We start from the raw sequence: 24686 nt of genomic DNA, 5'->3' as shown, positions 1-24686 counted from the left end.
TGAAGGATTTTATGTTAATCCTTTAGAATAACATCCATAAATATGTATTGTACATATGCAGATACCCTGTATTAATATTTACACTCATTCAAATGTATATGATAAATTATATTCAATATATATATATGATTGTGTAGTGATTTATATGATAAATTATATACAATCAGTCGCTCAATCAGGGCAGCTTACTGAGAGAAAGTTCTTTTTAAAGCGAGAACAAAAACACACCCCAAGACACATGAATCATTTGCTGCATGACAAGCCACAAAGGAAATAATAAACTAGATTTATTACTGATGAGCTATTTACACACACAATGAACCACGGGTGACAGTTCAAAATAGCAAACACATTTCCTCATGATTGCTGGAATTAAAACCTCCTCACTCTTTGACTTAGTAGTGAATAAACGCCTTTTAGCGGGCGTTTACATCCGTTTGCCACTAATCACAAAGAAGAAAAGCCATATGACGGTGATGATTGTTCTACCACCAGGGGATAGCATAGTGCAGGAAATGATGCCGCAAGCGGCCATGTTGCATGAGTGGCAATGTGGTACGGTGTTTGTTATGTGATATATTTCATCGATCAGTGTTTTTCAACCTTTTTTGAGCCACGGCACGTTTTTTTTTTTTACATTGGAAAACATCACTAAGTCTATAGGAGGAACGAGCTAGGTGTTGCCACCAACGAGCTAGGTGTTGCTAGGCCAATTAACCTAGCATGTTTTTGGAATGTGGGAGGAAACCGGAGTACCCGGATGTAGTTTATGTAGTTTATGAGTTTTTCTCTTTCCGAATGACTTTTCCGGAAACAAATCTTATACATGGAAAGGAATATTCCAATCTCTTGTCTACATGCGTCGCTATAATCAACCAGAATAGTCAATAGGGCATGCCCAGTAAAACATAAACACCAACATCACGTGATACCGACTTCCCCGAGTTGTTCTTACCAAATATCCCAGCTGTGTTCGTGCGAGAGGCGGGGTACACCCTGGACTGGTCGCCAGCCAATCACAGAGCACATATAGACAAACAACCATTCACACTCACATTCATACCTATGGACAATTTGGAGTCGCTAATTAACCTAGCATGTTTTTTTTGGAATGTGGGAGGAAACCGGAGTACCCGGAGAAAACCCATGCATGCACCGGGGAGAACATGCAAACTCCACACAGAGGGTGGAATTGAACTCGGGTGTTCTAGCTGTGTGGCCTGCACGCTAATCACTCATCCCGGTTGTAAACATTCATTCATTTTCTACCGCTTATCCTCACTAAGGTTTTGGGTATGCTGGAGCCTATCCCAGCTGTCTTGTTGGGGCGAGAGGCGGGGTACACCCTGGACTGGTGGCCAGCCAATCACAGGGCACATATAGACAAACAACCATTCACACTCACATTCATACCTATGGACAATTTGGAGTCGCTAATTAACCTAGCATGTTTTTTTTGGAATGTGGGAGGAAACCGGAGTACCCGGAGAAAACCCACGCATGCACGGGGAGAACAAACTCCACACAGAGATGCCCGAGGGTGGAATTGAACCCTGGCTCTCCTAGCTGTGAGGTCTGCGCGCTAACCACTAGACCACCGTACCATTTCAGTTATGTGATATATTTCATAGATAATAGTGACTTTATCGCACCTGTGTCTGTATGCCTTATTTCTGCTCCTGCCGACTCTCGCTGTCCTTTCTCTGCCGTGTGGCGGGGGGGCCCTATGCCTCATTCTTGTACATATGACGACGTATAGTTTGGTTGCAAAAAAAGAAAAATCTCTTGTCAAAGATCCTCTATATCCTCCTGGATCACTCCCTGCAAAAATGCTAGTCAAAGATCCTCTATTTGAGTACGAAAACTGCATTCTCTATAAAGAACATGTAAAAAAATGGGATAGTGAATACGGAATGGCGACTGTTCCCGGTGTGTTGTAGTCATAGCGAAGTATGGATACACGTGCGGATATGTGTGGTGGATATAAAGCAATATGGAGATGTGATAAGCAAATCAGGTTCAGGCAGGAAAAGGAGAAGAAGAGACAAAGATGGAGAAGAAGCCGAGAGGAAACGAGTAGAGAGCGGAGCTGCGGAGCTGAACTACACTTCGTTCTGTTGGCTGAGCTCCTCCGACACGCTGTTGTACTCTGTGGCGCGGGCGCTCATGCCCAGGTACTGTTTCAGGAACTCGCTGAATCGTTTTTGGTTGTTCCACTTGCGCGCCGACTTCCGGATGCCGATGAAGCCGCCGTACCGCTTCTGGTACGACCTGGCCGGAGCCATCAGCTTCCTGTAGCCGTGCCTCCCCTTGACGAAGCCGCCGAACCTCTTGGAGATGCCGTTCGCGGCCTTGTCGTCGTCAGAGTCCTCGTACTCGTACTCCAGGGACGGAGCGGCGTGGGTATCGTCGCCACCCGCCGCCCGCTCGTCCAGCCCGAGCGCCCGGGTCAAGTGATGGAACCTCGGCAAGGTCCAAGGCAGCGTCTCCCCTTCCTCCTCCGCCTCTTCCTCGTCCTCTGCAGGAAAGAACGCCTCCACCTCCTCCTGAGACCTTTTGGGCATCGATGAAAGAGACAAGGAGCCGCGGCAGGCGTCCCAAGAGGATGCTGGGGAGGCGTTGGCTTCACACTCAAGGAGACACTCCTGGGAAAGAAAATCAGGTTTTGTCCTCACACCCCTCACTTCATAAACCCTTGTAGGCTTCGCTACACATGTTAAAATAACATTATTAACTAACTCAGTAATGTTCTAACAGTGGATGTGTCCCCACAGTCTGTTTATGAGCACTAAATGTGGGGGAAATATGAACCAGGCTTTGCTACGCGTCTTAAAATGCAGTCTATAGCTCTGCCGGGTATCACTTTTTTTGTAAAATGACTTTTTAATGATGTCCTAACAGTAACGTGTGTCCCCATAACCTGTTTATGAGCACCAATCGTGAGAAATAGATTTACAAGGCTTCGCTACACATCTTAAAATGCAGTCAATAGCTCTGCCAGCTATCACCTTTGATGCTAAATGACTTTTTAATGATGTTCTAACAGTAACGTGTGTCCCCATAACCTGTTTATGAGCACCAATCGTGAGAAATAGATTTACAAGGCTTCGCTACACATCTTAAAATGCAGTCTATAGCTCTGCCAGCTATCACTTTTGATGCAAAATGACTTTTTAATGATGTTCTAACAGTAATGTGTGTCTCCACGACCTGTTTATGAGCACCAAACCTGACAAATATATTTACAAGGCTTCGCTACACATCTTAAAATGCAGTCTATAGCTCTGCCGGGTATCACTTTTTCTGTAAAATGACTTTTTAATGATGTCTTAACAGTAACGTGTGTCCCCACAACCTGTTTATGAGCACCAAACCTGACAAATATATTTACAAGGCTTCGCTACACATCTTAAAATGCAGTCTGTAGCTCTGCCGGGTATCAGTTTTTCTGTAAAATGAATTTTTCATGATGTCCTAACAGTAACATGTGTTCCCATAACCTGTTTATGAGCACCAAACCCGAGAAATAGATTTACAAGGCTTCGCTACACATCTTAAAATGTAGCCTGGAGCACGTCCCGTTTGCCCACCAAACGTTCCATGCCATTCAATTTTTTTCGTGTTTATCTGTGTCCGGGTTGCAGGGGCAGCAGTCTCAGTCCAGACTTCCCGGTTTTCCGGTTCAGTATTCCGGACAGTATTATCCTTATTTGTACAATAATCGAAACGTCTTTCCTTGTGTTCGCCTTCTGAATCAATTAGCCACAACAAAGTCAAACTCAAGTGAATTTGCCCTCTATACTCCTGTATACAGGATATATGTAGTCTATACTACATACTGCGTATATACGTACAGTACATGTGTGCGTTGCCTCACCATGGTGTTGAATGTGAGCTGCTTGGGCAGGAGTTGGCTGCAGGACAAGCAGTCATCCTGACAGTCGGCGTGTGCGGCGTCACACACACAAAGCAGCAGCAGCGCCACCATCGTCTTCATGGTCTCACCGTCTGCGGCACCAGAAACAAAAACATTCGGATTTAGCTTACTTTTGGGATGTCGCCTCGGTTTTCGTTGACGTGTCTGACGTGGAAGTGGAGGTTCTTTGTTGTGCACCTTCAGAGAACAATACACCTTATTAAGTGCAGACATCTTGACTCATCACGGCCCGCAGCAAACGCACAAATGGGGTTGATGACACCATTGAAGAAGCTGTGAATCATGCACTTGTCATGACTAATAATCATCATGATTATTATAATAATAATTATTATTATTGATATTAAGACTCCAAAAGACCAGAGAAAGTCACTTTAGGTGATTTAAAAGTCACCAAGATGGATACTTCAGGGTCCTCGACAGGACAAGACAATGCATGATATGCTGCATGGTGCCTTTAAACTCAAGTCACAGTAGGCTTTCATTGTGGAACTAGCCTTCCCCCTCCGTGAACCACGGCTCCGCAGGGTCAGCAGCACTCATGCAGCCATGCTTCAACCTAAGCAAGACACAATTATGATTTAAAAAATAAAAGACCTGAAAAAGTCACAGGTTTTGTTCCAGACAGTTTCAATGCCATTCTGTGAACCACAACCCCACCCCCCCTATGCTGGCTGCACTCTTGCAGCCTTGCAAGACACAACTGTCTCACCAAAAGACACGAAAACGTCACGAGTTATGCTGCTATTGACAGTTTCAATGCCACGTTGGAATTCATATTTCCCCCTTCTGTGAACCACAGCCCCCCCACCCCCTCCATGCTGGCTGCACTCTTGCAGCCTTGCAAGACACAACTGTCTCACCAAAAGACATGAAAACGTCACGAGTTATGCTGCTATTGACAGTTTCAATGCCATGTTGGAATTCATATTTCCCCCTTCTGTGAACCACAGCCCCCCCCCACCCCCTCCATGCTGGCTGCACTCTTGCAGCCTTGCAAGACACAACTGTCTCACCAAAAGACACGAAAAACGTCACGAGTTATGCTGCTGTTGACAGTTTCAATGCCACGTTGGAATTCATATTTCCCCCTTCTGTGAACCACAGCCCCCCCCCCCGTCCTTGCTGGCTGCACTCTTGCAGCCTTGCAAGACACAACTGTCTCACCAAAAGACACGAAAAACGTCACAAGTTATGCTGCTATTGACAGTTTCAATGCCACGTTGGAATTCATATTTCCCCCTTCTGTGAACCACAGCCCCCCCCCCCCCCCGCCCCCTCCATGCTGGCTGCACTCTTGCAGCCTTGCAAGACACAACTGTCTCACCAAAAGACACAAAAACGTCATGAGTTATGCTTCTATTGACAGTTTCAATGCCACGTTGGAATTCATATTTCCCCCTTCTGTAAACCACAGCCCTTCCATGCTGGCTGCACTCTTGCAGCCTTGCAAGACACAATTGTGTCACTTTTGTCGCTATTGACAGTTTCAATGGCCACCATCAATGAACTCTGAATTCACAATTAAAGAGAACACGTTGGAATTTGTTTTTGCACTCAGTGAACCGCAATTCCCCGGTGCTGGCAGCACTCGTGTCACCCTAAACCGTGTAAAAAATAGCACAAATGGAGTTACTGACACCGCTATGAAGAAACACGCTGATCATGCACTTATTATGATATTAATAATGGGATTTTTTTGTTGTTTTTTTTGTGAGAAAAGCACAATTTTGTTTTACGAAGCTAGTGGCAAAACATTAGTCAAAGATCCTCTATTTGAGAGCACTCTGATGTTTTTAGAAACGTCTGCTGTAGTACAAGAGAGGCTTCGGCCTTGCAAGTAAATGGGAGGTAATTCCAGGAACAGGAAGCTTGCATGGCGCGGCCAGCAGTTCAGATTTGCTCATAACGAGCAGAGCGTCCACTAAATAAAACGAAAAGCAGCGGCGGCGACGTTCAACCGCGCGTGAATAATCCGGCTTTAGGCGGCCGGAAGTCATTTATTTGGAGGCGGGCTGCTCTTGATGAGAGGAAAAAGTCATCATGTAGAAAAATACTTGATAAGAGAATTACGCCAGGAACATTTTCACCATGTTCGGCAACGCAAACACCTTTTCTCGCCTTGCTAGCACGCGGAGGAGATGGGTGGGCGCGCTAACAAGGCCGGGATTTGTTGATGTTTTTTTTCATGAAGCAGACGCCGCTTATCCTGCGGTCCAGCTTGCGAGACCTTGACGGTCACGGCGTAATGAACTGCTTTACTCGCTGCTTAATCACGTCATTAAAAGCTCATTCATTAGCGTCAGGGCCCCCCCGGGATATATCGCTATCACAGAGACGCTAAAAACACTTACTAACGGCAGGAAATGGCGGTCAAAAACGCCGACAGTCATGTCTATTCAACAGGAAGTCACATTCAACACAGCAATAATGTGCATCATGGGCTACCAGTGGCCAAATATCCGCCAAGTGTCTAGCAAGATAACAGCTATTGTAACGTCATGGTCTGGGGCTGCACGAGTGCTGCCGGCAAAGGGGAACTGTGGTTCATTGAGGGTGAACGCGAATGCCAACAAGTACTGTGACATTGTGAAGAAGAGCCTGATCATCTCCCTTGGGAAACTTCAACTAAGTGAACAAAAGGGTGCACTCGTGCAGCCCCAGACCGTAACACCACCGCCGTGCTTGACTGTAGACAAGATGCAATTTATCTCCAAAATACTAGAAAGGGTCGCTAGTTTTGTCGCTGTTGGAAATGTAAGTGGCGATGTGTTTTTGATGTTACAGAACCGCAGCTCCCCAGTGCCAGCTGCATTTGTTCAGCCTAAATATTTCATCTCTCCAAAAGATCAGATGAAGTCACTAGTTCTGTTGCTGTTGACAATTTAAGTGGCTGAGTGCTTTTGATGTTACAGATACCGAAACCGTAGCTCCCTAGTGGCAGCAGCATTTGTGTAGCCATGCTTCACTGTAATGGGCAAGATCCACTCATCTTGACAAAATACCAAAAAATAAGTGCTTGGCTACACGAATGCTGCTGGCACTAGGGAGCTGCGGTTCCACTATCTGCACATCAGAAACACTCGGCCCCTTAAATTGCAACTTGCAAATTTTTGTAGTCTTTTGGCGAGATAATTGTCTCTTATCTCCAGTCAAGCATGGCGATGGCCTGGGGCTGCACGAGTGCACCTTTTTTGTTCGACTTTGTTGAAGCTTCCCAATAGAGACAATGCTGCTCTGCCTCACAATGTCACAGTACATGTTGGAATTTCGTGTAGAACCTCGGTGAACCACTGCTCCCCAGTGCTGCTGGCACTCGGGAGCTGCGGTTCCACTATCTGCACATCAGAAACACTCGGCCCCTTAAATTGCAACTTGCAAATTTTTGTAGTCTTTTGGCGAGATAATTGTCTCTTATCTCCAGTCAAGCATGGCGATGGCCTGGGGCTGCACGAGTGCACCTTTTTTGTTCAACTTTGTTGAAGCTTCCCAATAGAGACAATGCTGCTCTGCTTCACAATGTCACAGTACATGTTGGAATTTCGTGTAGAACCTCGGTGAACCACTGCTCCCCATATGTAGGTGCTGGTGGCACTCATGCAATGACACTTTTTATGTGAAGCGATTACCCAGTCAGAGTACATGCTTGGATATGAAAGGCTGATTTGTTGTGGAAGACCAATGACTTTCACTTTTGTGCCGCATCGCTAACGTAGATAATGGCAACCTGCTGCTGGCCTGGTTGTCATGATGTGTGTGTGTGTGTGTACGTACGACTTCATGTGTGTGTGTGTGTGTGTGTGTTAGTGAATCACGCTTGTGTGTGAGGGAAAGTATTTCATGTTTATGTGGAGTGGAGGAATGAGTCAGTGGCGCCGCCAGAAGCATTAACCCAGGCCTCAATTAAAGGACTTAATGAGTTTGTTAAATGAGTCAAAACACTTTTGGTCGTCGTCTTCTTCTTCCTCCAATCAGGTAAAACAAACAAACAAACGTTATTTTGTTCCATTTTGCGTCCTCACAAAAAAAAAAAAAAATCCCATTATTAATATCATAATAAGTGCATGATCAGCGTGTTTCTCCATAGCGGTGTCAGTAACTCCATTTGTGCTATTTTTTTTACACGGTTTAGGGCGACACGAGTGCTGCCAGCACCGGGGAACTGCGGTTCACTGAGTGCAAATTCCAACGTGTTCTCTTTAATTGTGAATTCAGAGTCAATAGCGACAAAAGTGACACAATTGTGTCTTGCAAGGCTGCATGAGTGCAGCCGGCATGGAAGGGCTGTGAGCTTCTTTAACCTAACAGAGGGTTCCTGTCCTATAAAGGATCTTTGACAGAATACGTAGGTCCTTCAAAACAGTAGAGTGCGCCCGCACTATAGAGGATCTTTGACTAATGTTTTGCCACTAGCTTCGTAAAACAAAATAGCGTTTTTTGTCAAAAATGAGCTTCTTTAACCTAGTAGAGGGTTCCTGTCCTATAAAGGATCTTTGACAAGGAGTTTTGACAGAATACGTAGGTCCTTCAAAACAGTAGAGTGCGCCCGCACTATAGAGGATCTTTGACTAATGTTTTGCCACTAGCTTCGTAAAACAAAATAGCGCTTTTGTCAAAAATGAGCTTCTTTAACCTAACAGAGGGTTCCTGTCCTATAAAGGATCTTTGACAGAATATGTAGGTCCTTCAAAACAGTAGAGTGCGCCCGCACTATAGAGGATCTTTGATTAGAGTTTTTCCGGTACCTCCTTAAAACAATTCCAGACCACTCCTGTCGTATAGAGGATCTTTGATCAGTATTTCGGGTTCTTAAAAAAGCAGAGCACTCTTTTCATGTATAGGATCTTTGATAAAGATTATATAGAGGATCTTTGATTTCTGTTTTTTTTTACAGTACGTCCGTAAAAAACAAAATAACAGAGCACTCTCTTTTAATAGGGGATCTATGACTCGTGTTTGTGCAGGTCTTTCAAAACAGTAGAGTGCTCCTGTCAGATTGAGGATCTTTGATTAGTGTTAGTGTTCTCCCCCAGCAGGTCCTTATATAGAGGATCTCTGGAGTTTTGGCAGTAGAGCCTTAAAAATAGCAGAGTGATCCTGACAAATAGAGGATCTTTGATTCGAGTGTGTGTGTAAAGAAAGTCAAGACGTCAAGGTTGAGTAGGCGGAGTCTAAAGTATACGCATCCTCCTCAGCTGTCTTTGTATGGAGTATTGATAGCCGACTGGCCGATCCATCGCACCAATCAGCTTGATTGGAACTTTGTGGAAAATCACCTCTTCCTGTCAGTCGTCAGACGGCAGCATAATAACATCCCTTTACTTCCTATCGAGCGCACGCCTTTTAAACAGGAAGTAAGCATCTTTAAAAACAATAAGCACGTCTTTGGCTGATAGGAAAGGATCATATAGAGGATCTTTGACTAGTCATTTGCAGTAGGACCTTAAAAACAGCACAGTGCTTCTGTCACATATAGAGGATCTTAGACGAGAACTTGTTTGAAGTAGGTTCTCAAAAACAGCACTCTCGTCACATAGAGGATCTTTGCCTGTGTTTTTTTTTTGCAGTAGGTGCTGAAAGACAGCAGAGCACTCCTGTCAGATATAGAGGATCTTAGACTAGTGTTTATTTCAATTAGGTTGTCAAAACAGCAGAGCACTCTCATCACATAAAGGATCTTTGGACTGTATTTTTTTTTTTTGCAGTAGGTGCAGAAAGACAGCAGAGCACTCCTGTCAGGTATAGAGGATCTTTGAGCAGCATTTTGGTAGTTGCCGCTTAAAAACAGCAGAGCGCTCCTGTCAGGTATAGAGGATCTTAGACTAGCACTTTTTGAAGTAGGTTCTCAAGAACAGCACTCTCGTCACATAGAGGATCTTTAGCCCATGTTTTTTTTTTTTGCAGTAGGTACTGAAAGACAGCAGAGCACTCCTGTCAGATATAGAGGATCTTAGACTAGTGTTTTATTTTTATATTAGGTTGTAAAAAACAGCAGAGCACTCTCATCACGTAAAGGATCTTTGGCCTGTGTTGTTGTTGTTTTTTTGTTTTTTTTGCAGTAGGTGTTGAAAAACAGCAGAGCACTCCTGTCAGATATAGAGGATCTTTGAGCAGCATTTTGGCAGTTGGTGCTTAAAAACAGCAGAGCGCTCCTGTCAGATATAGAGGATCTTTGAGCAGCATTTTGGCAGTTGGTGCTTAAAAACAACAGAGCACTCCTGTCAGTTATAGAGGATCTTTGAGCAACATTTTGGCAGTTGGCGCTTAAAAACAGCAGAGCGCTCCTGTCAGATATAGAGGATCTTTGAGCAACATTTTGGCAGTTGGTGCTTAAAAACAGCAGAGTGCTCCTATCAGATATAGAGGATCTTTGAGCAGCATTTTGGTAGTTGGTGCTTAAAAACAGCGGAGCACCACTGTCAGATATAGATGATCTTTGAGCAGCATTTTAGCAGTTGGTGCTTAAAAACAGCAGAGCGCTCCTGTCAGATATAGAGGATCTTTGAGCAGCATTTGGGCAGTTGGTGCTTAAAAACAGCAGAGCACCCCTGTCAGATATAGAGGATCTTTGAGCAGCATTTTGTCAGTTGGTGCTTAAAAACAGCAGAGTGCTCCTGTCAGATATAGAGGATCTTAGAGGATTTTGGCCTGTTATTTTTGAGCACTCTCATCAAGTAAAGGATCTTTGGCCTGCTATTTTTGTCTGTGCAGTACATGTTCATACACGCCACTGACATTTCATCCTGTCATTGAGTCTTTTTATCCATGCTAGCTAAATCCATTTCTCTGTTCAATGAGTCTAATCACCTCGGCTCCGTTAGCACTTACACACACACACACACACACACACACACACACACGGGGTCACACCAGACACGCTGCTATTGATTTCCTTTGTTCGGGTCTGAGAGATGAGGCGTCGTTAATGGCGGCCTTTCCTTTCTATTTAGACGGAGCGCCGCATCTCCAATCGAAGCCGCCATCAGCGATGTGAGTTAGAGTTCCACCTGGGTGTCGTTTGGACGCCGAGGGGGGCGGTAGAGTGGCTGTGGAGCGATGGACGCGTCGCTGTTCGATTCCTGCCCTAAGGTGTGATTAAGGTCCGTGTCACCACGGACCCGTCACGACGTTGACGTTTTTCTTTGCTTTTCCAAATTACCGCTGCGGGATAAAAAAAAAAAGTCCACATCGCGCAATCCCTCACACGCCTGAAGAAAGTCAGCACTGGGAAAGAAAAATTAGTCACCGTGGCTGTAGGTAACCTATTCATTGCGTGTGAACTCCACAGGAGCAGCTTGATCTAGCTCCGCAGGCGCTTGGTCGCTCGGTTGTTTGTGCAACATGCTTTTTGTCAACAAGCAAAGGGCACCAACAGGAGCCACTTTCTCATGCACTCTGCATGATTATTCCGCATGATAAGTCAAAAAACTGATGTTGTTATGGAGAATTTTAGCATTTAGGCAATAAAAGCTTCCCTCCAATTATGGCCTGCTTCCAACGGCCACCTGCGCCTCGTGTAAATCGACGTGAAAGTGGTGTAAGTCATGTGTGTCTTAATGAAGGACAGCGCATGATATGCTGCCTGAGTACAAAGTACTCTAATAAGTACTCTAAGTACTCAAATCATTTCAATGCCGTCGCAGGAAAAGTAAACCAAATCCAACTAATGAAGAATTATTTTTAACGAGGCGCATGCTAATTACGATGAGGTGACATAATAACAACCCTTATCAGTGTTTGAAAAGTGTAAAAGAGAGACCTCCATGGCATCACAGCGGCTCCACTCGGCTCCGAGTGTCCCAGAATACAGTGCACCATGCTGGGCCACGCCAGGTGGCTACTGCCCCTCTATACTCTGGTTCTCTTGGTAGTAACGATGTCAGGATATTTCATAACAACAAATCCTCATTTCTTCCAGTCCTTCCTGCACAACACCCGGTGGAGCTGGAGGAGGTGGTCGGGGACCGGGACCCCCGCGACCCGGATAAGCGCAGGAAAATGGATGGATGGAGGTGTGTAAAGGTGACTATAGGGGTGTTATTTCATATTTGGAGGGCTCTAATCATGTTCAAATGTATTAAGACGGTGACCGGGGACCGGGAGGTCTGGGCTTTCCTACTGAGACTGCTGCCCCCCGCGACCCGGATAAGCGGAGGAAAATGGATGGATGGAGGAGTGTAAAGGTGACTATAGGGGTGTTATTTCATGTTTGGAGGGCTCTAATCATGTTCAAATGTATTAAGACGGTGACCGGGGACCGGGAGGTCTGGGCTTTTCCTACTGAGACTGCTGCCCCCGCGACCCGGATAAGCCGAGCAAAATGGATGGATGGATGGAGGAGTGTAAAGGTGACTATAGGGGTGTTATTTCATGTTTGGAGGACTCTAATCATGTTAAAATGTATTAGGAAGGTGGCCTGGGACCGGGAAGTCTGGGCTTTCCTACTGCGACTGCTGCCCCCACGACCCGGATAAGCCGAGCAAAATGGATGGATGGAGTGTAAAGGTGACTATAGGGGTGTTATTTCATGTTTGGAGGGCTCTAATTATGTTAAAATGTATTAGGAAGGTGGCCGGGGTGACCGGGAAGTCTGGGCTTTCCTACTGAGACTGCTGCCCCCGCGACCCGGATAAGCGGAGGAAAATGGATGGATGGAGGAGTGTAAAGGTGACTATAGGGGTGTTATTTCATATTTGGAGGGCTCTAATCATGTTAAAATGTATTAGGAAGGTGGCCGGGGACCAGGAAGTCCGGGCTGCTTTCCTACTGAGACTGCTGCCCCCGCGACCCGGATAAGCCGAGGAAAATGGATGGATGGAGGTGTGTAAAGGTGACTATAGGGGTGTTATTTCATGTTTGGAGGTCTCTAATCATGTTAAAATGTATTAGGAAGGTGGTAAACAGGCTTTCCACTGACTACAAAATGTTCAATTCCTAAATAAGGACGCCCGCTTCACTGATGACTAATTGACTGATCGGAACACGATTAGCCACGATAAACGAGGGATTACTTTATAGTGTTTCCTCAAACAGTCCCCTGAGGGCCCACACTGCTCCCCCCTAGTGGTGAATTGGCTACATTGCAGTGTTAAAAGACATGAGGCTAATCCTAATAACTAATGCTTTTTCCCGCGATGAGACGGTGTCGGTCGCACTGAATGAACCATTCCTCTGTTGTGACAAAGGAGCCCCACCGGGGGGGGGGCGGCGTTGAGGTCACGTCTTCCCAGCACAAAAAGGATGCGCGGGGACCCCGTTGTGCTGGGAAGATTGTATCTTTGGATTAACATGACCTGTTTTGCCACCAATCTGAACTTAATTCTTCCTCCATTTTATCTATTTTCATACAAAAAGTCCCCCAAAAGATTCTTTCCACTTGGGGAGTTGGAATTGGGAGATATTTCTGCCAAAAATGTGCAGGACTTTTATATTCAGGTGTTCTTTTTAAAGAAACAGAATCTAAGGTGTGAATACTCACCTTATAATAATAACAACAGCAATCCTTCCTGCTATGTCTTCTTCTTCTCTAGCTGCTGGCCACTAGAATCAACAATTCCGCTTTTTCTCTTGACATTGTTTGCATTTGGGGGGGGGGGTTACATTTAGTTCTAGAAGGCAGTTTCTACAATAGAATACAACGGATGCTATAAAGACACATTCTGTGTTCTTTCATTGAAAAAGATTGGAAATATTTACAATTATGATATGACAGCCGGTGCTCATCTCGTCCATTATATCACATAACAGGAGAGTTTCAACTTTAAAGGAGGGCTTAAACCTACTTCCATTATAAAAAAAATCATAAAAAATCTATTTTGAATCATCCTGATGTGAATAATGTATTAGTACATGATTGTTTACAGTCAAAAGGCAGTAATTGTAGTTATTGTTAGTACAGTTTGGCAAAGAACAATACTAGAAATGAAGTACATTCAGTGAAGTAGAAAGTGTGTAAGAATGTCAGATATTTTATATACATGTATATATTATATTAGATAATTATTTATAAGATTTATAAGATAATTATTATATTATTAATTATTATAATTCAAGAAAAAGTGTTGATGAATGAGCAAATGAAACATGAACGGCTCAATAAAAGCAAAAAAAACAAACAGTGAAGCACCATCAAGGGGGTCAAGGGTCATGCTAGGGTGCAAACACCCCCCACCCCCCCCAAAGCCCCCGGCAGTCCTACCCGTGCTGGGTGAGAGTCCTCAGGGGTCCGTCGGGTGCGGGCTGTCAGTGTGATGTTACGTTTCCTCTCCTTGCGCCGTGGGTTTGTGACGACGTGGAGGATGCTGGCACTCGCTCTTATAGGGGTGGACCCCTCCCCCCACCTACAAAACCACCACCACCACCATCATCATCATCATCATCACTCAACCTCCTTCACTCCATCCTTTTTTCCTACAAACTCATCAGTCAAAGATCCTATATATGTCGTTCTGTTTTTAAACAGCTATTCCAAACAATGTTACTCAAAGATCCTTTATATGACAAGAGTGTTACGCTACGCTAGTCAAAGATTGTCCATTTGACAGGAGTTTTAGGAATCTGTAGCTAAATAAAAATCACAAGTCAAAGATCCTCTCTATATGTGACAGTGCAGCTGTTTTTAAGGAACCTACTGCAAAGATTCTTGACAAAGATCTTCTATGTGACAGGAGGGCTGTGCCATGTTTAGAAACCTGCTGCCAAAAAACAGTCAAAGATCCTCTATATGTGACAGGAGGGCTCTGCTGTGTTTAGAAACCTGCTGCCAAAAAACAGTCAAAGATCCTCTATATGTGACAGTAGTGATCTGCTGTTATTAAGCCCCTACACTGCAACCACACTAGTCAAAGATCCTTTATATATGACAGGAGTGTTCTGCTGTTACTTAAGCACCTACACTGCAACCACACTAGTCAAAGATCCTTTATATGTGACAGGAGTGTTCTGCTGTTACTTAAGCATGTACACTGCAACCACACTAGTCAAAGATCCTCTATATGTGACAGGAGTGATCTGCTGTTACTTAAGCACCTACACTGCAACCACACTAGTCAAAGATCCTCTATATGTGACAGGAGTGACCTGCTGTTATTAAGCACCTACACTGCAACCACACTAGTCAAAGATCCTCTATATGTGACAGGAGTGATCTGCTGTTATTAAGCGCCTACACTGCAACCACACTAGTCAAAGATCCTTTATATTTGACAGGAGTGATCTGCTGTTGCTTAAGCACCCACACTGCAACCACACTAGTCAAAGATCCTTTATATGTGACAGGAGTGATCTGCTGTTACTTAAGCACCTACACTGCAACCACAGTAGTCAAAGATCCTCTATATTTGACAGGAGTGTTCTGCTGTTACTTAAGCACCTACACTGCAACCACACAAGTCAAAGATCCTTTATATAGGACAAGAATGATCTTCTGTTTTTGCTACTATTAGTGCTCATCAAAGATCCTCCATATGTGACAGGAGTGTTCTGCTGTTTTTATACAGCTACACAGAAACAAATGCTAGTCAAAGATCCTCTATGTTTGACAGGAGTGTTGAGTTGTTTTGAAAGACCTCCGGTGAAATCCCCAATCAAAGATTGTCTTTCGGATGAGAATGAAAGTGCTGCATAAATGGAAGTCAAAGATCCTGTATATGACAAGACTGCGGAGGTAAAAGTGTGCGTTCTTTGCTCTTATGGTTTGTTTTGGAAGAAAATGATGAGTAGTAATTGAAGCTAATTGACTCTTTGGCTATCAGACGTTTCCCTGGGGTGAAATCTTAACGAGTATTTAATTAATGGCACGGAATCAATTAGCGGAGGGAAATTGCCGCCTGAGATCAAAGATAGGACGCGGGCGACGTCTCATTCGGCTCCTTCCGTCTGTCTTTGTCCAAAACTCTTCATGCCTCCTCGCCGTCTCGTTGTTGTTGTTGTTCTTTAGGCTAATTAGCAATCAGCTCGCTGATATTAGCGCTTTAATTGCTCGTTTGGCACGTGGAAGCTACTTTTTGGGATCGCCCAAACACGTCAGAGTGTGTCATCGCCTCGAAAAGCTCGTTAGCTTTCTTTCTTTGCTTCCTTTCCAACCCAGGAAATGTTGACTCTGTTAGACGCGCTAATTAGCTGATTGGCTTTCATTACCTCCACCAAGGCCTTTACTTGCTTCTTTTTCTTCATTTTATTTACATATACTCCACATACATACATACATATATTCATATATAGTATATATATACTGTATATAAGTATAGTATATAATTAGCTGCTGTCACAGTCTGTCTTTAAAAAAGCAGCCCAGCAAAATGACTCATTTGTTTTGACATGTTATTATGACGTAAAGCTGGTCTATTTTTTTTTACAATTAACAGAATCATCTTTGCAGGGATCATTATTATTATTATTGTTATTATTATTATTATTATTATTATTTGTCCACATGAGGACTTTTACCTCGTGTCCGCTGTCACATCGTGTTTGCTTTTTTTTCCCAATGAGTCATCTCCGTCTTGACTTGAAAGCCTTTAGCCCAAATATTGCACTCGTACACGACGCCTGTTTTTACTCCGCTTTCTGTTTTGCTGGCCTGAATACTTGACACACACACACAGCGACACTCTGGCGCACGGTTCGAGTCACCAAGGGCGATGCACGAGTGCGTTTGGTGTGCAGATACTCTGATGTCTCTAACAGAAAGACATTGCATCATATGCTGGGGGAAAAAAAAAAATTAGCCGCACCTCTCCTGTACCGGCAGCACTCATGCGCACTACCGCCACCGTACTTGGCTGTCGGCAAGATATGATTATCTTGCTTCTCACTTGTGTTCCCGGCTATTTAAACAACCAAGAAAAAAGGTGGCAAAAATCTTGAACCGCACCTCCCCTGTACCGGCAGCACTCATGCGCATTACCGCCACCGTGATTATCTTGCTCCTCACTTGTGTTCCCAGCTATTTAGACACCCAAGAAAAAGGGGGGCAAAAATCTTGAACCGCACCTCGCCTGTACCGGCAGCACTCATGCGCACTATCGCCGCCGTACTTAACTGTAGGCAAGACATGATTATCTTGCTCCTCACTTGTGTTCCCAGCTATTTAGACAACCAAGAAAAAGGGGGAAAAATCTTAAACCGCACCTCCCCAGTACCGGCAGCACTCATGCGCACTACCGCCACCGTGATTATCTTGCTCCTCACTTGTGTTCCCAGCTATTTAGACAACCAAGAAAAAGGGGGACAAAATCTTGAACCGCACCTCCCCTGTACCGGCAGCACTCACGCGCACTACCGCTACAGTACTTGACTATAGGCAAGACATGATTATCATGCTCCTCACTTTTGTTCCCAGCTATTTAGACAACTAAGAAAAAGGGGGAAAAATTTTGAACCGCACCTCCCCTGTACCGGCAGCACTCATGCGCACTACCACCACCGTGATTATCTTGCTCCTCACTTGTGTTCCCGGCTATTTAGACAACCAAGAAAAAGGTGGGGGAAATCTTAAACCGCACCTCACCTGTACCGGCAGCACTCATGCGCACTACCGCTACCGTACTTGACTGTAGGCAAGACATGATTATCTTGCTCCTCACTCGTGTTCCCAGCAATTTAGACAACCAAGAAAAGGGGGGGCAAAAATCTTGAACCGCACCTCCCCTGTACCGGCAGCACTCATGCGCACTACCGGCACCGTACTTGACTGTCGGCAAGATATGATTATCTTGCTCCTCACTTGTGTTCCCGGCTATTTAGACAACCAAGAAAAAGGGGGACAAAAATCTTGAACCGCACCTCACCTGTAACGGCAGCACTCATGCGCACTACCGCTACCGTACTTGACTGTAGGCAAGACATGATTATCTTGCTCCTCACTTGTGTTCCCAGCTATTTAGACAACCAAGAAAAAGGGGGGCAAAAATCTTGAACCGCACCTCCCCTGTACCGGCAGCTCTCATGCGCACTACCATTACCGTACTTGACTATAGGCAAGACATGATTATCTTGCTCCTCACTTTTGTTCCCAGCTATTTAGACAACCAAGAAAAAGGGGGACAAAAATCTTGAACCGCACCTCACCTGTACCGGCAGCACTCATGCGCACTACCGCTACCGTACTTGACTGTCGGCAAGACATGAGTATCGTGCTCCTCACTTGTGTTCCCAGCTATTTAGACAACCAAGAAAAAGGGGGACAAAAATCTTGAACCGCACCTCTCCTGTACCGACAGCACTCATGCGCACTACCGCTACCGTACTTGACTGTAGACACATTTAACTTGCCTCTCACTTGAGTTGCCAACTATTTAGACAATAATGGCTGTGCATTGACGCATTTCACAGAGCACAGAGTTACGATCAGTGAATCGTAACTCTGTGCTGCTGGCGGCACTCGTGCAGCCCTGGACAGTGATGCTGCAACCACCATTTTCTTGTACTGTAGACTTGACACAATGATCTCGCCGAAACACTAGAAAAGGTTTCGTGTTTTATTGGAACCAATGCTCCCCAGTGTCGGCAGCACTCGTACGCGTTACCGCCACCATGCCACCTTATAGAGCCAAAAATATGTATTGATGACATCATCGGCATGCTATAGTATATTTAAGGCGCGAATGAAACAAAAAGGAAGGTGCGTCGTCTCGCCGATGACGGACGCACAAACGCGTAATTGCTTGTCGTCATTCCTTCACGTGAAGGCGTGGACGGAGTGACAGTAATAAAACGCTGCCAGCGTCCAAGAGGAAGACAGAAGACGTGGACGCGCCAAGATGGCGGAGGAGTGACAAGCTCATTAAATATGACTTTGTCTTTCTCGTTCTTTCCTCATGCGCTGCTAATCTGCTTTAAAAACGCCGTTCAATAGGAAGTAGGACAATTTCTATGAATAGATGTTGGCTTGCTTTGTGATGAGGATTTAACCAGGAATAAATATTAACACCCTGGACTGGTGGCCAGCCAATCACAGGGCACATATAGACAAACAACCATTCACACTCACATTCATACCTATGGACAATTTGGAGTCGCTAATTAACCTAGCATGTTTTTGGAATGTGGCAGGAAACCAGAGTACCCGGAGAAAACCCACGCATGCACGGGGAGAACATGTAAACTCCATACAGAGATGGCCGAGGGTGGAATCGAACTCGGGTCTCCTAGCTGTGAGGTTCTTGCGCTAATCACTCGTACACCATGCAGCGTAAAAACATCTTATGTCTCCTATATTGGGTAATGTGAGTATAAAGTTCACTATAGGGGTGTTACTTCATGTCTAGAGGGCTCTAAAATTCATTCATTCATTTTCTACTGCTTATCCTCACGAGGGTCGCGGGGGTGCTGGAGCCTATCCCAGCTGTCTTTGGGCGAGAGGTGGGGTACACCCTGGACTGGTGGCCAGCCAATCACAGGGCACATATAGACAAACAACCATTCACACTCACATTCATACTTATGGACAATTTGGAGTCGCTAATTAACCTAGCATGTTTTTTTTGGAATGTGGGAGGAAACCGGAGTACCCGGAGAAAACCCACGCATGCACGGGGAGAACATGCAAACTCCATACAGAGATGGCCGAGGGTGGAATCGAACTCGGGTCTCCTAGCTGTGAGGCTCTTGCGCTAATCACTCGTACACCATGCAGCGTAAAAACATCTTATGTCTCCTATATTGGGTAATGTGAGTATAAAGTTCACTATAGGGGTGTTATTTCATGTCTAGAGGGCTCTAAAATTCATTCATTCATTCATTTTCTACTGCTTATCCTCACGAGGGTCGCGGGGGGTGCTGGAGCCTATCCCAGCTGTCTTCAGGCGAGAGGCGGGGTACACCCTGGACTGGTGGCCAGCCAATCACAGGGCACATATAGACAAACAACCATTCACACTCACATTCATACCTATGGACAATTTGGAGTCGCTAATTAACCTAGCATGTTTTTTTTGGAATGTGGGAGGAAACCGGAGTACCCGGAGAAAACCCACGCATGCACGGGGAGAACATGTAAACTCGCAGAGGGTGGAATTGAACCCTTCGTCTCCTAGCTGTGAGGTCTGCGCGCTAACCACTAGACCGCCGTGCCGCCCCAAGACAATTTTTATTTTATGTTAATATTTTTTTTAAAAAAACAGTACATTGGAGGTCAATGCTGATCATTGGACAGCAACAATATACCCCCCCTACAGGCAGGAAGTGGAATGATCCTGAATTCCACCACACTGGTAAATAAGCAAAGTAGCTATCGGCACCAAATCACATATATTTGTTTTTTCAATGAGAGAAAAAAAACAATAAATATGTGTCTTATCTTATCATGAATATTATATCTAGAAATAAAATCATATTATATTAAAAGAATATATTGAATTATAAATATTTCAAAAATTCAAATATTCTTCCACACTGATAGTCCCAGCAAATATTGAGGTTTATTAAGGTTTATTGATTAATCTATTAATTAATTCCATTGGTGACGGTCAAGCATGTGAGTCTTTTTGCCGGCCCCTCAGCTTTGTGAGGATGGGGGGTCGGGGTGGGGGTGGGGGGGTTGAGGGATGCAGATAACGGGTCTTATCTGTCCCTCGCCAGACGCTGAAGCCCGATCCAATCTTCTTGACCTGCTTAAAACAATTCATCGACTTTTACACCCAAAGCCCTCGATAGGCTGTCTGTCCAGGCTTGGGGGGGGGGGGGGGGGTGTTCAAGGAAGCGGAGGACAAAGTTAAAAGAAACCCGATGAGGCGAGAGGACGTGGTAATCGCATCGCATTGTGTTGTAGTTTGACATTACATACCTGTCATTTAATGTGTCCCTTTAGGGAGGGGGGTCCCTAAACCCCCCAAATGATCAGTTTTTAGTTAGTTTGGAGATAATTTACCATGTTACCATAAAGCTTTGGACTGGTAGTGAAATGGAACATCCAGGCAGTGTTTATTTAATACTGAGTCATTGTAGCATAAAATGCTTCCTTTTTTGGGGGGGTCTCTAAACCCCCAAAACAATTTCTTAATGCAGTACAACTTTATTGTTTCTTCAACTGACTTCTACTAATCATGAAGTACACTTGACCATGTTATCGTATGAGAACGTGATTCTTAAGTTTTAACCGGTAGTGCAATGGCCCCATCCATTTCCATCAGTGGAAATAATTAATCTGTTCCAGGGTCAAGCTGCGGCCATGAAAAAACATTTTCTGTCCGAGCAGTGTTTATTATTACTGAGTCATTCCAACATATAATTCTTTCACTCTTTTGGTGGGAGAGGGGGGTCCTTAAACCCCCAAAAGAATGTATTGACAACAGAGTACTACTTGGTTGTTTCTATGTACATGTATGTGATATACCGCATGCATTCATGCTAGCAGCCTTGACTTATGCATGTGATTGAAAAATAAGCAGCTTAGATAGCCGTAATTGAACTCTCGCTTATTCCGGCGAGCGGATGAAATGAAATGGCCGTGCGACGTGGGAACGGGTGGAGATTGAAGTAAATAAACATCACATTGTTGATGCTTTTCTTTACCTGAGGGGGGCTTCTGTCTGGACGCATGAGCATAAAAATGTTCATTCATTAATTTTCAGCAACATCATGCTAGGTTAGCTTGCGGGCAGAGGAAAAACTAGCAAACGTATGATTGGTTAATAGTTACAATAATACATTCATTCATTCATTTTCTACCGCTGGAGCCTATCCCAGCTGTCTTCGGGCGAGAGGCGGGGTACAGCCAGCCAATCACAGGGCACATATAGACAAACAACCATTCACACTCACATTCATGGACAATTTGGAGTTGCCAATTAACCTAGACTAGGTTAATTAACCTAAACTCTACACAGAGATGGCAGAGGGTGGAATTGAACCCTGGTCCTCCTAGCTGTGAGGTCTCTGCGCTAACCACTAAACTGCCGTGCCCCAGTCTTTATTCAATACTGAGTCATTGTAGCATAAAATGCTCCCTTTTGGGGGGGGTCTCTAAACCCCCAAAACAATTTCTTGATGCAATGCTGCGCGCTAACCACTCGACTGCCGTGCCGCCCCTATTTACATTATTCATTCATTCATTCATTTTCTACCGCTTTTCCTCATGAGGGTCGCGGGGGGTGCTGGAGCCTATCCCAGCTGTCTTCGGGCGAGAGGCGGGGTATTTGACAATTTGGAGTTGCCAATTAATTAATTAACTAGGTTAATTAACCTAATTAACAGAGATGGCAGAGGGTGGAATTGAACCCTGGTCCTCCTAGGTCTCCGCGCTAACCACTAGACCGCCGTGCCACCCAGTGTTTATTCAATACTGAGTCATTGCAGCATAAAATGCTTCCTTTTTGGGGGGGGGTCTCTAAACCCCCAAAACAATTTTTGATGCAATGCTGCGCGCTAACCACTCGACCGCCGTGCCGCCCCTATTTACATTATATTAAGTTAAAATGAAATATTAAATATATATTTTTTTTTATCAAAAAGCGGACTCTCAAGTCCGCCAAAGTCATTGTTGTTTGTTGTATTTTACTTCATAGTTTTACTTGATAGTTTTACTTGCAAACTCCACACAAGAGATGGCCGAGGGTGGAATTGAACCCTGGTCCTCCTAGCTGTGAGGTCTGCACGCTTACAATAATACAAAAACAGCAAAATAAAATATGTATTACAGTCGCTTGAACACCGCGTACATGTTTGTTGTGATATATTGCTACTGTCCTCGTGTGGCATGCTGGTGCGTTCGGGTGCCAGCGAGGCGTGGGAGAGCCCGGTGCGTGCGTTCATTCCTGAGAACGGAGGAGTGTGATAGTGCAACAGGCAAGCTAATAGAGGTCGGGAGCGCTAACTCAGGAGTCCAAAGCATCAGGGACGTTCGTGGGCGTTCTTCTTGTCCAGCGTGAACCCTGATTAGAAAAAGTCGTGTAGGACGGTCGCATCAACACAAAGCGCACACTAGGAAATACACACTTTGTGTAGACAAACACACACGTCTGGGTTCCTCCCGGGATTTATGTACGAGGACCAAAATGATGAGTGTGCAGTGGAGCGGAGAGGAGAAGCTCTGCTGGTTATTTATCAGTTCGGGGGCCCCGGGAGCTTCACTTCACATCGCCGTGCTGCATTCACTGACTCGTGCATGGCTACGGTATACGTACACACACACACATACACTGCTGGTGTCTTTGCATTAAAAACACACCTGGAGGATATTTACACCGTGAAACAGCCACAGAGCAATATAGGTTGGGGGTCCTCGGGGGACAAGCGTAATGCCTTGCCAAGCGGTACTGTGGTTTTCATTACAGCACCTGAAAGCCTCGTACACACAAACTTTAGTTTACTCCTTGCAGTACCTTCATGTGAAATTATTGCAGTATTCATTTCTATACCTTTTTTTCACTTCTATTTAAAGGCCTTAAAAAAATCTAAAAAATATTGAATATTCCAAAATGTAAATTTGCATATATTGGCAAATATTTAAAATATTTAAACATGTCAAAAAAAATTTAATGTTTGAAAAAACAATTTGATTTTATTATTTTTATTATGTTCACAACAGTTTATTTTCATTCAGATTTAAGCATGTTTTTACAATATTACATTTTTAGACTTTATTTAAAACCTCAAAGTTTACTCTAATCCTCCAAAGTATTGTGTTTTTCTTTTAATTTAAAAAAAGTATATTTTTAATGAAAAGTTTTGCTATTTTTAATTTATTTTTTAATTTAATTTCTTTTGAAAAGCGCATTTTAAAATAATTTAATTTAAATCTTATATTGAATTTGAAATTTTAATTTGAATTACTTATATTATATTACTTATTATACTTATTATTTATATTATAATTTATTTATATATAATATATATAATTATACATAATTATATAATTATATAAATAATTATATATAATTTATAATTTATTATATATAATTTATTTATTATAATAAATATATTATAATTTATAATTATATAATATTTGTATTATTAATATGAAACATGATGACTGCAAATATTATTTAGTTAATATTTCATTATATTATATTATTATATTATATTATTTACTTTAGTTATCATAGTTACAATTAAAATTAAATTTCTTTTTTTAATTTATTTTATTTTAATTTCTTTTGAAAAGCGCATTTTAAAATAATTTAATTTAAATCTTATGTTGAATTAGAAATTTGAATTTGAATTACTTATATTACTTATTATACTTATTATTTATAATTATAATTTATTTATATATAATATATATAATTATATATAATTATGTAAATAATTATATATAATTTATAATTTATTATATATAATTTATTTATTATAATAAATATATTATAATTTATAATTATATAATATCTGTATTATTAATATGAAACATGATGACTACAAATATTATTTAGTTAATATTTCATTATATTATATTATTATATTATATTATTTAATTTAGTTATTATAGTTACAATTAAAATTAAATTTCTTTTTTTAATTTATTTTTTTATTGAATATTTTTTTATTAGTATTAAGAAATATTAGTGTAATGGTAACGGTTTTGCTCCGTCTTGTTTTTATGATCTCTGCACCAAGATGGCCGCAGTCGTCGTGACAGAACGTTTCTTGTGACGAGGATGTCGGATGCTGAGGTGAACAAACGTCTGCGGACGCAAGAAGGCTGGCTGACCAGTCGATACGGGGACAGTCGATGAGGCCCGCTTTCCATCACCGTCTCCTGCCGCCATCTTGATCCCACGCACGGGACGTCTCGTTAGGGCTGCGTTTTATC

At 43.4% G+C, this 24686-nt stretch overlaps 1 protein-coding gene and 1 long non-coding RNA gene across 2 annotated transcripts; one reads left to right on the top strand and one right to left on the bottom strand.

Annotated features, from left to right (window-relative positions):
* Window positions 1-172: 172 nt before the first annotated feature.
* Window positions 173-14284, bottom strand: pnoca (prepronociceptin a). Its single transcript, XM_058078878.1, has 3 exons — window positions 14136-14284; window positions 3878-4008; window positions 173-2645 (listed from the first exon to the last, which is right to left on the bottom strand). Exons 2-3 carry the CDS (start codon window positions 3995-3997, stop codon window positions 2103-2105), a joined length of 663 nt encoding a protein of 220 aa, XP_057934861.1. The 5' UTR covers window positions 3998-4008; window positions 14136-14284; the 3' UTR covers window positions 173-2102.
* LOC131132866 (uncharacterized) lies at window positions 12198-24686 on the top strand. The gene is made up of 5 exons (XR_009130448.1): window positions 12198-12285; window positions 12345-12442; window positions 12502-12604; window positions 12664-12767; window positions 24491-24686. It is a non-coding gene; the product is annotated as an uncharacterized LOC131132866 (long non-coding RNA).

The sequence above is a fragment of the Doryrhamphus excisus genome, chromosome 7 (genome assembly GCF_030265055.1).
Source record: "Doryrhamphus excisus isolate RoL2022-K1 chromosome 7, RoL_Dexc_1.0, whole genome shotgun sequence".
NCBI classification, from domain to species: domain Eukaryota; kingdom Metazoa; phylum Chordata; class Actinopteri; order Syngnathiformes; family Syngnathidae; genus Doryrhamphus; species Doryrhamphus excisus.
The sequence above is the reverse complement of the archived record's forward strand: the minus strand, read 5'-3'. Positions and strand labels throughout refer to the sequence as shown.

Coding starts and splice junctions, on each gene's coding strand:
- pnoca (XM_058078878.1), bottom strand. CDS start 3,997: ATGAAGACGATGGTGGCGCTGCTGCTGCTTTGTGTGTGTGACGCCGCA. Junction 2,646..3,877: donor AGCTCACATTCAACACCATG/GTGAGGCAACGC, acceptor TTTCTTTCCCAG/GAGTGTCTCCTTGAGTGTGA.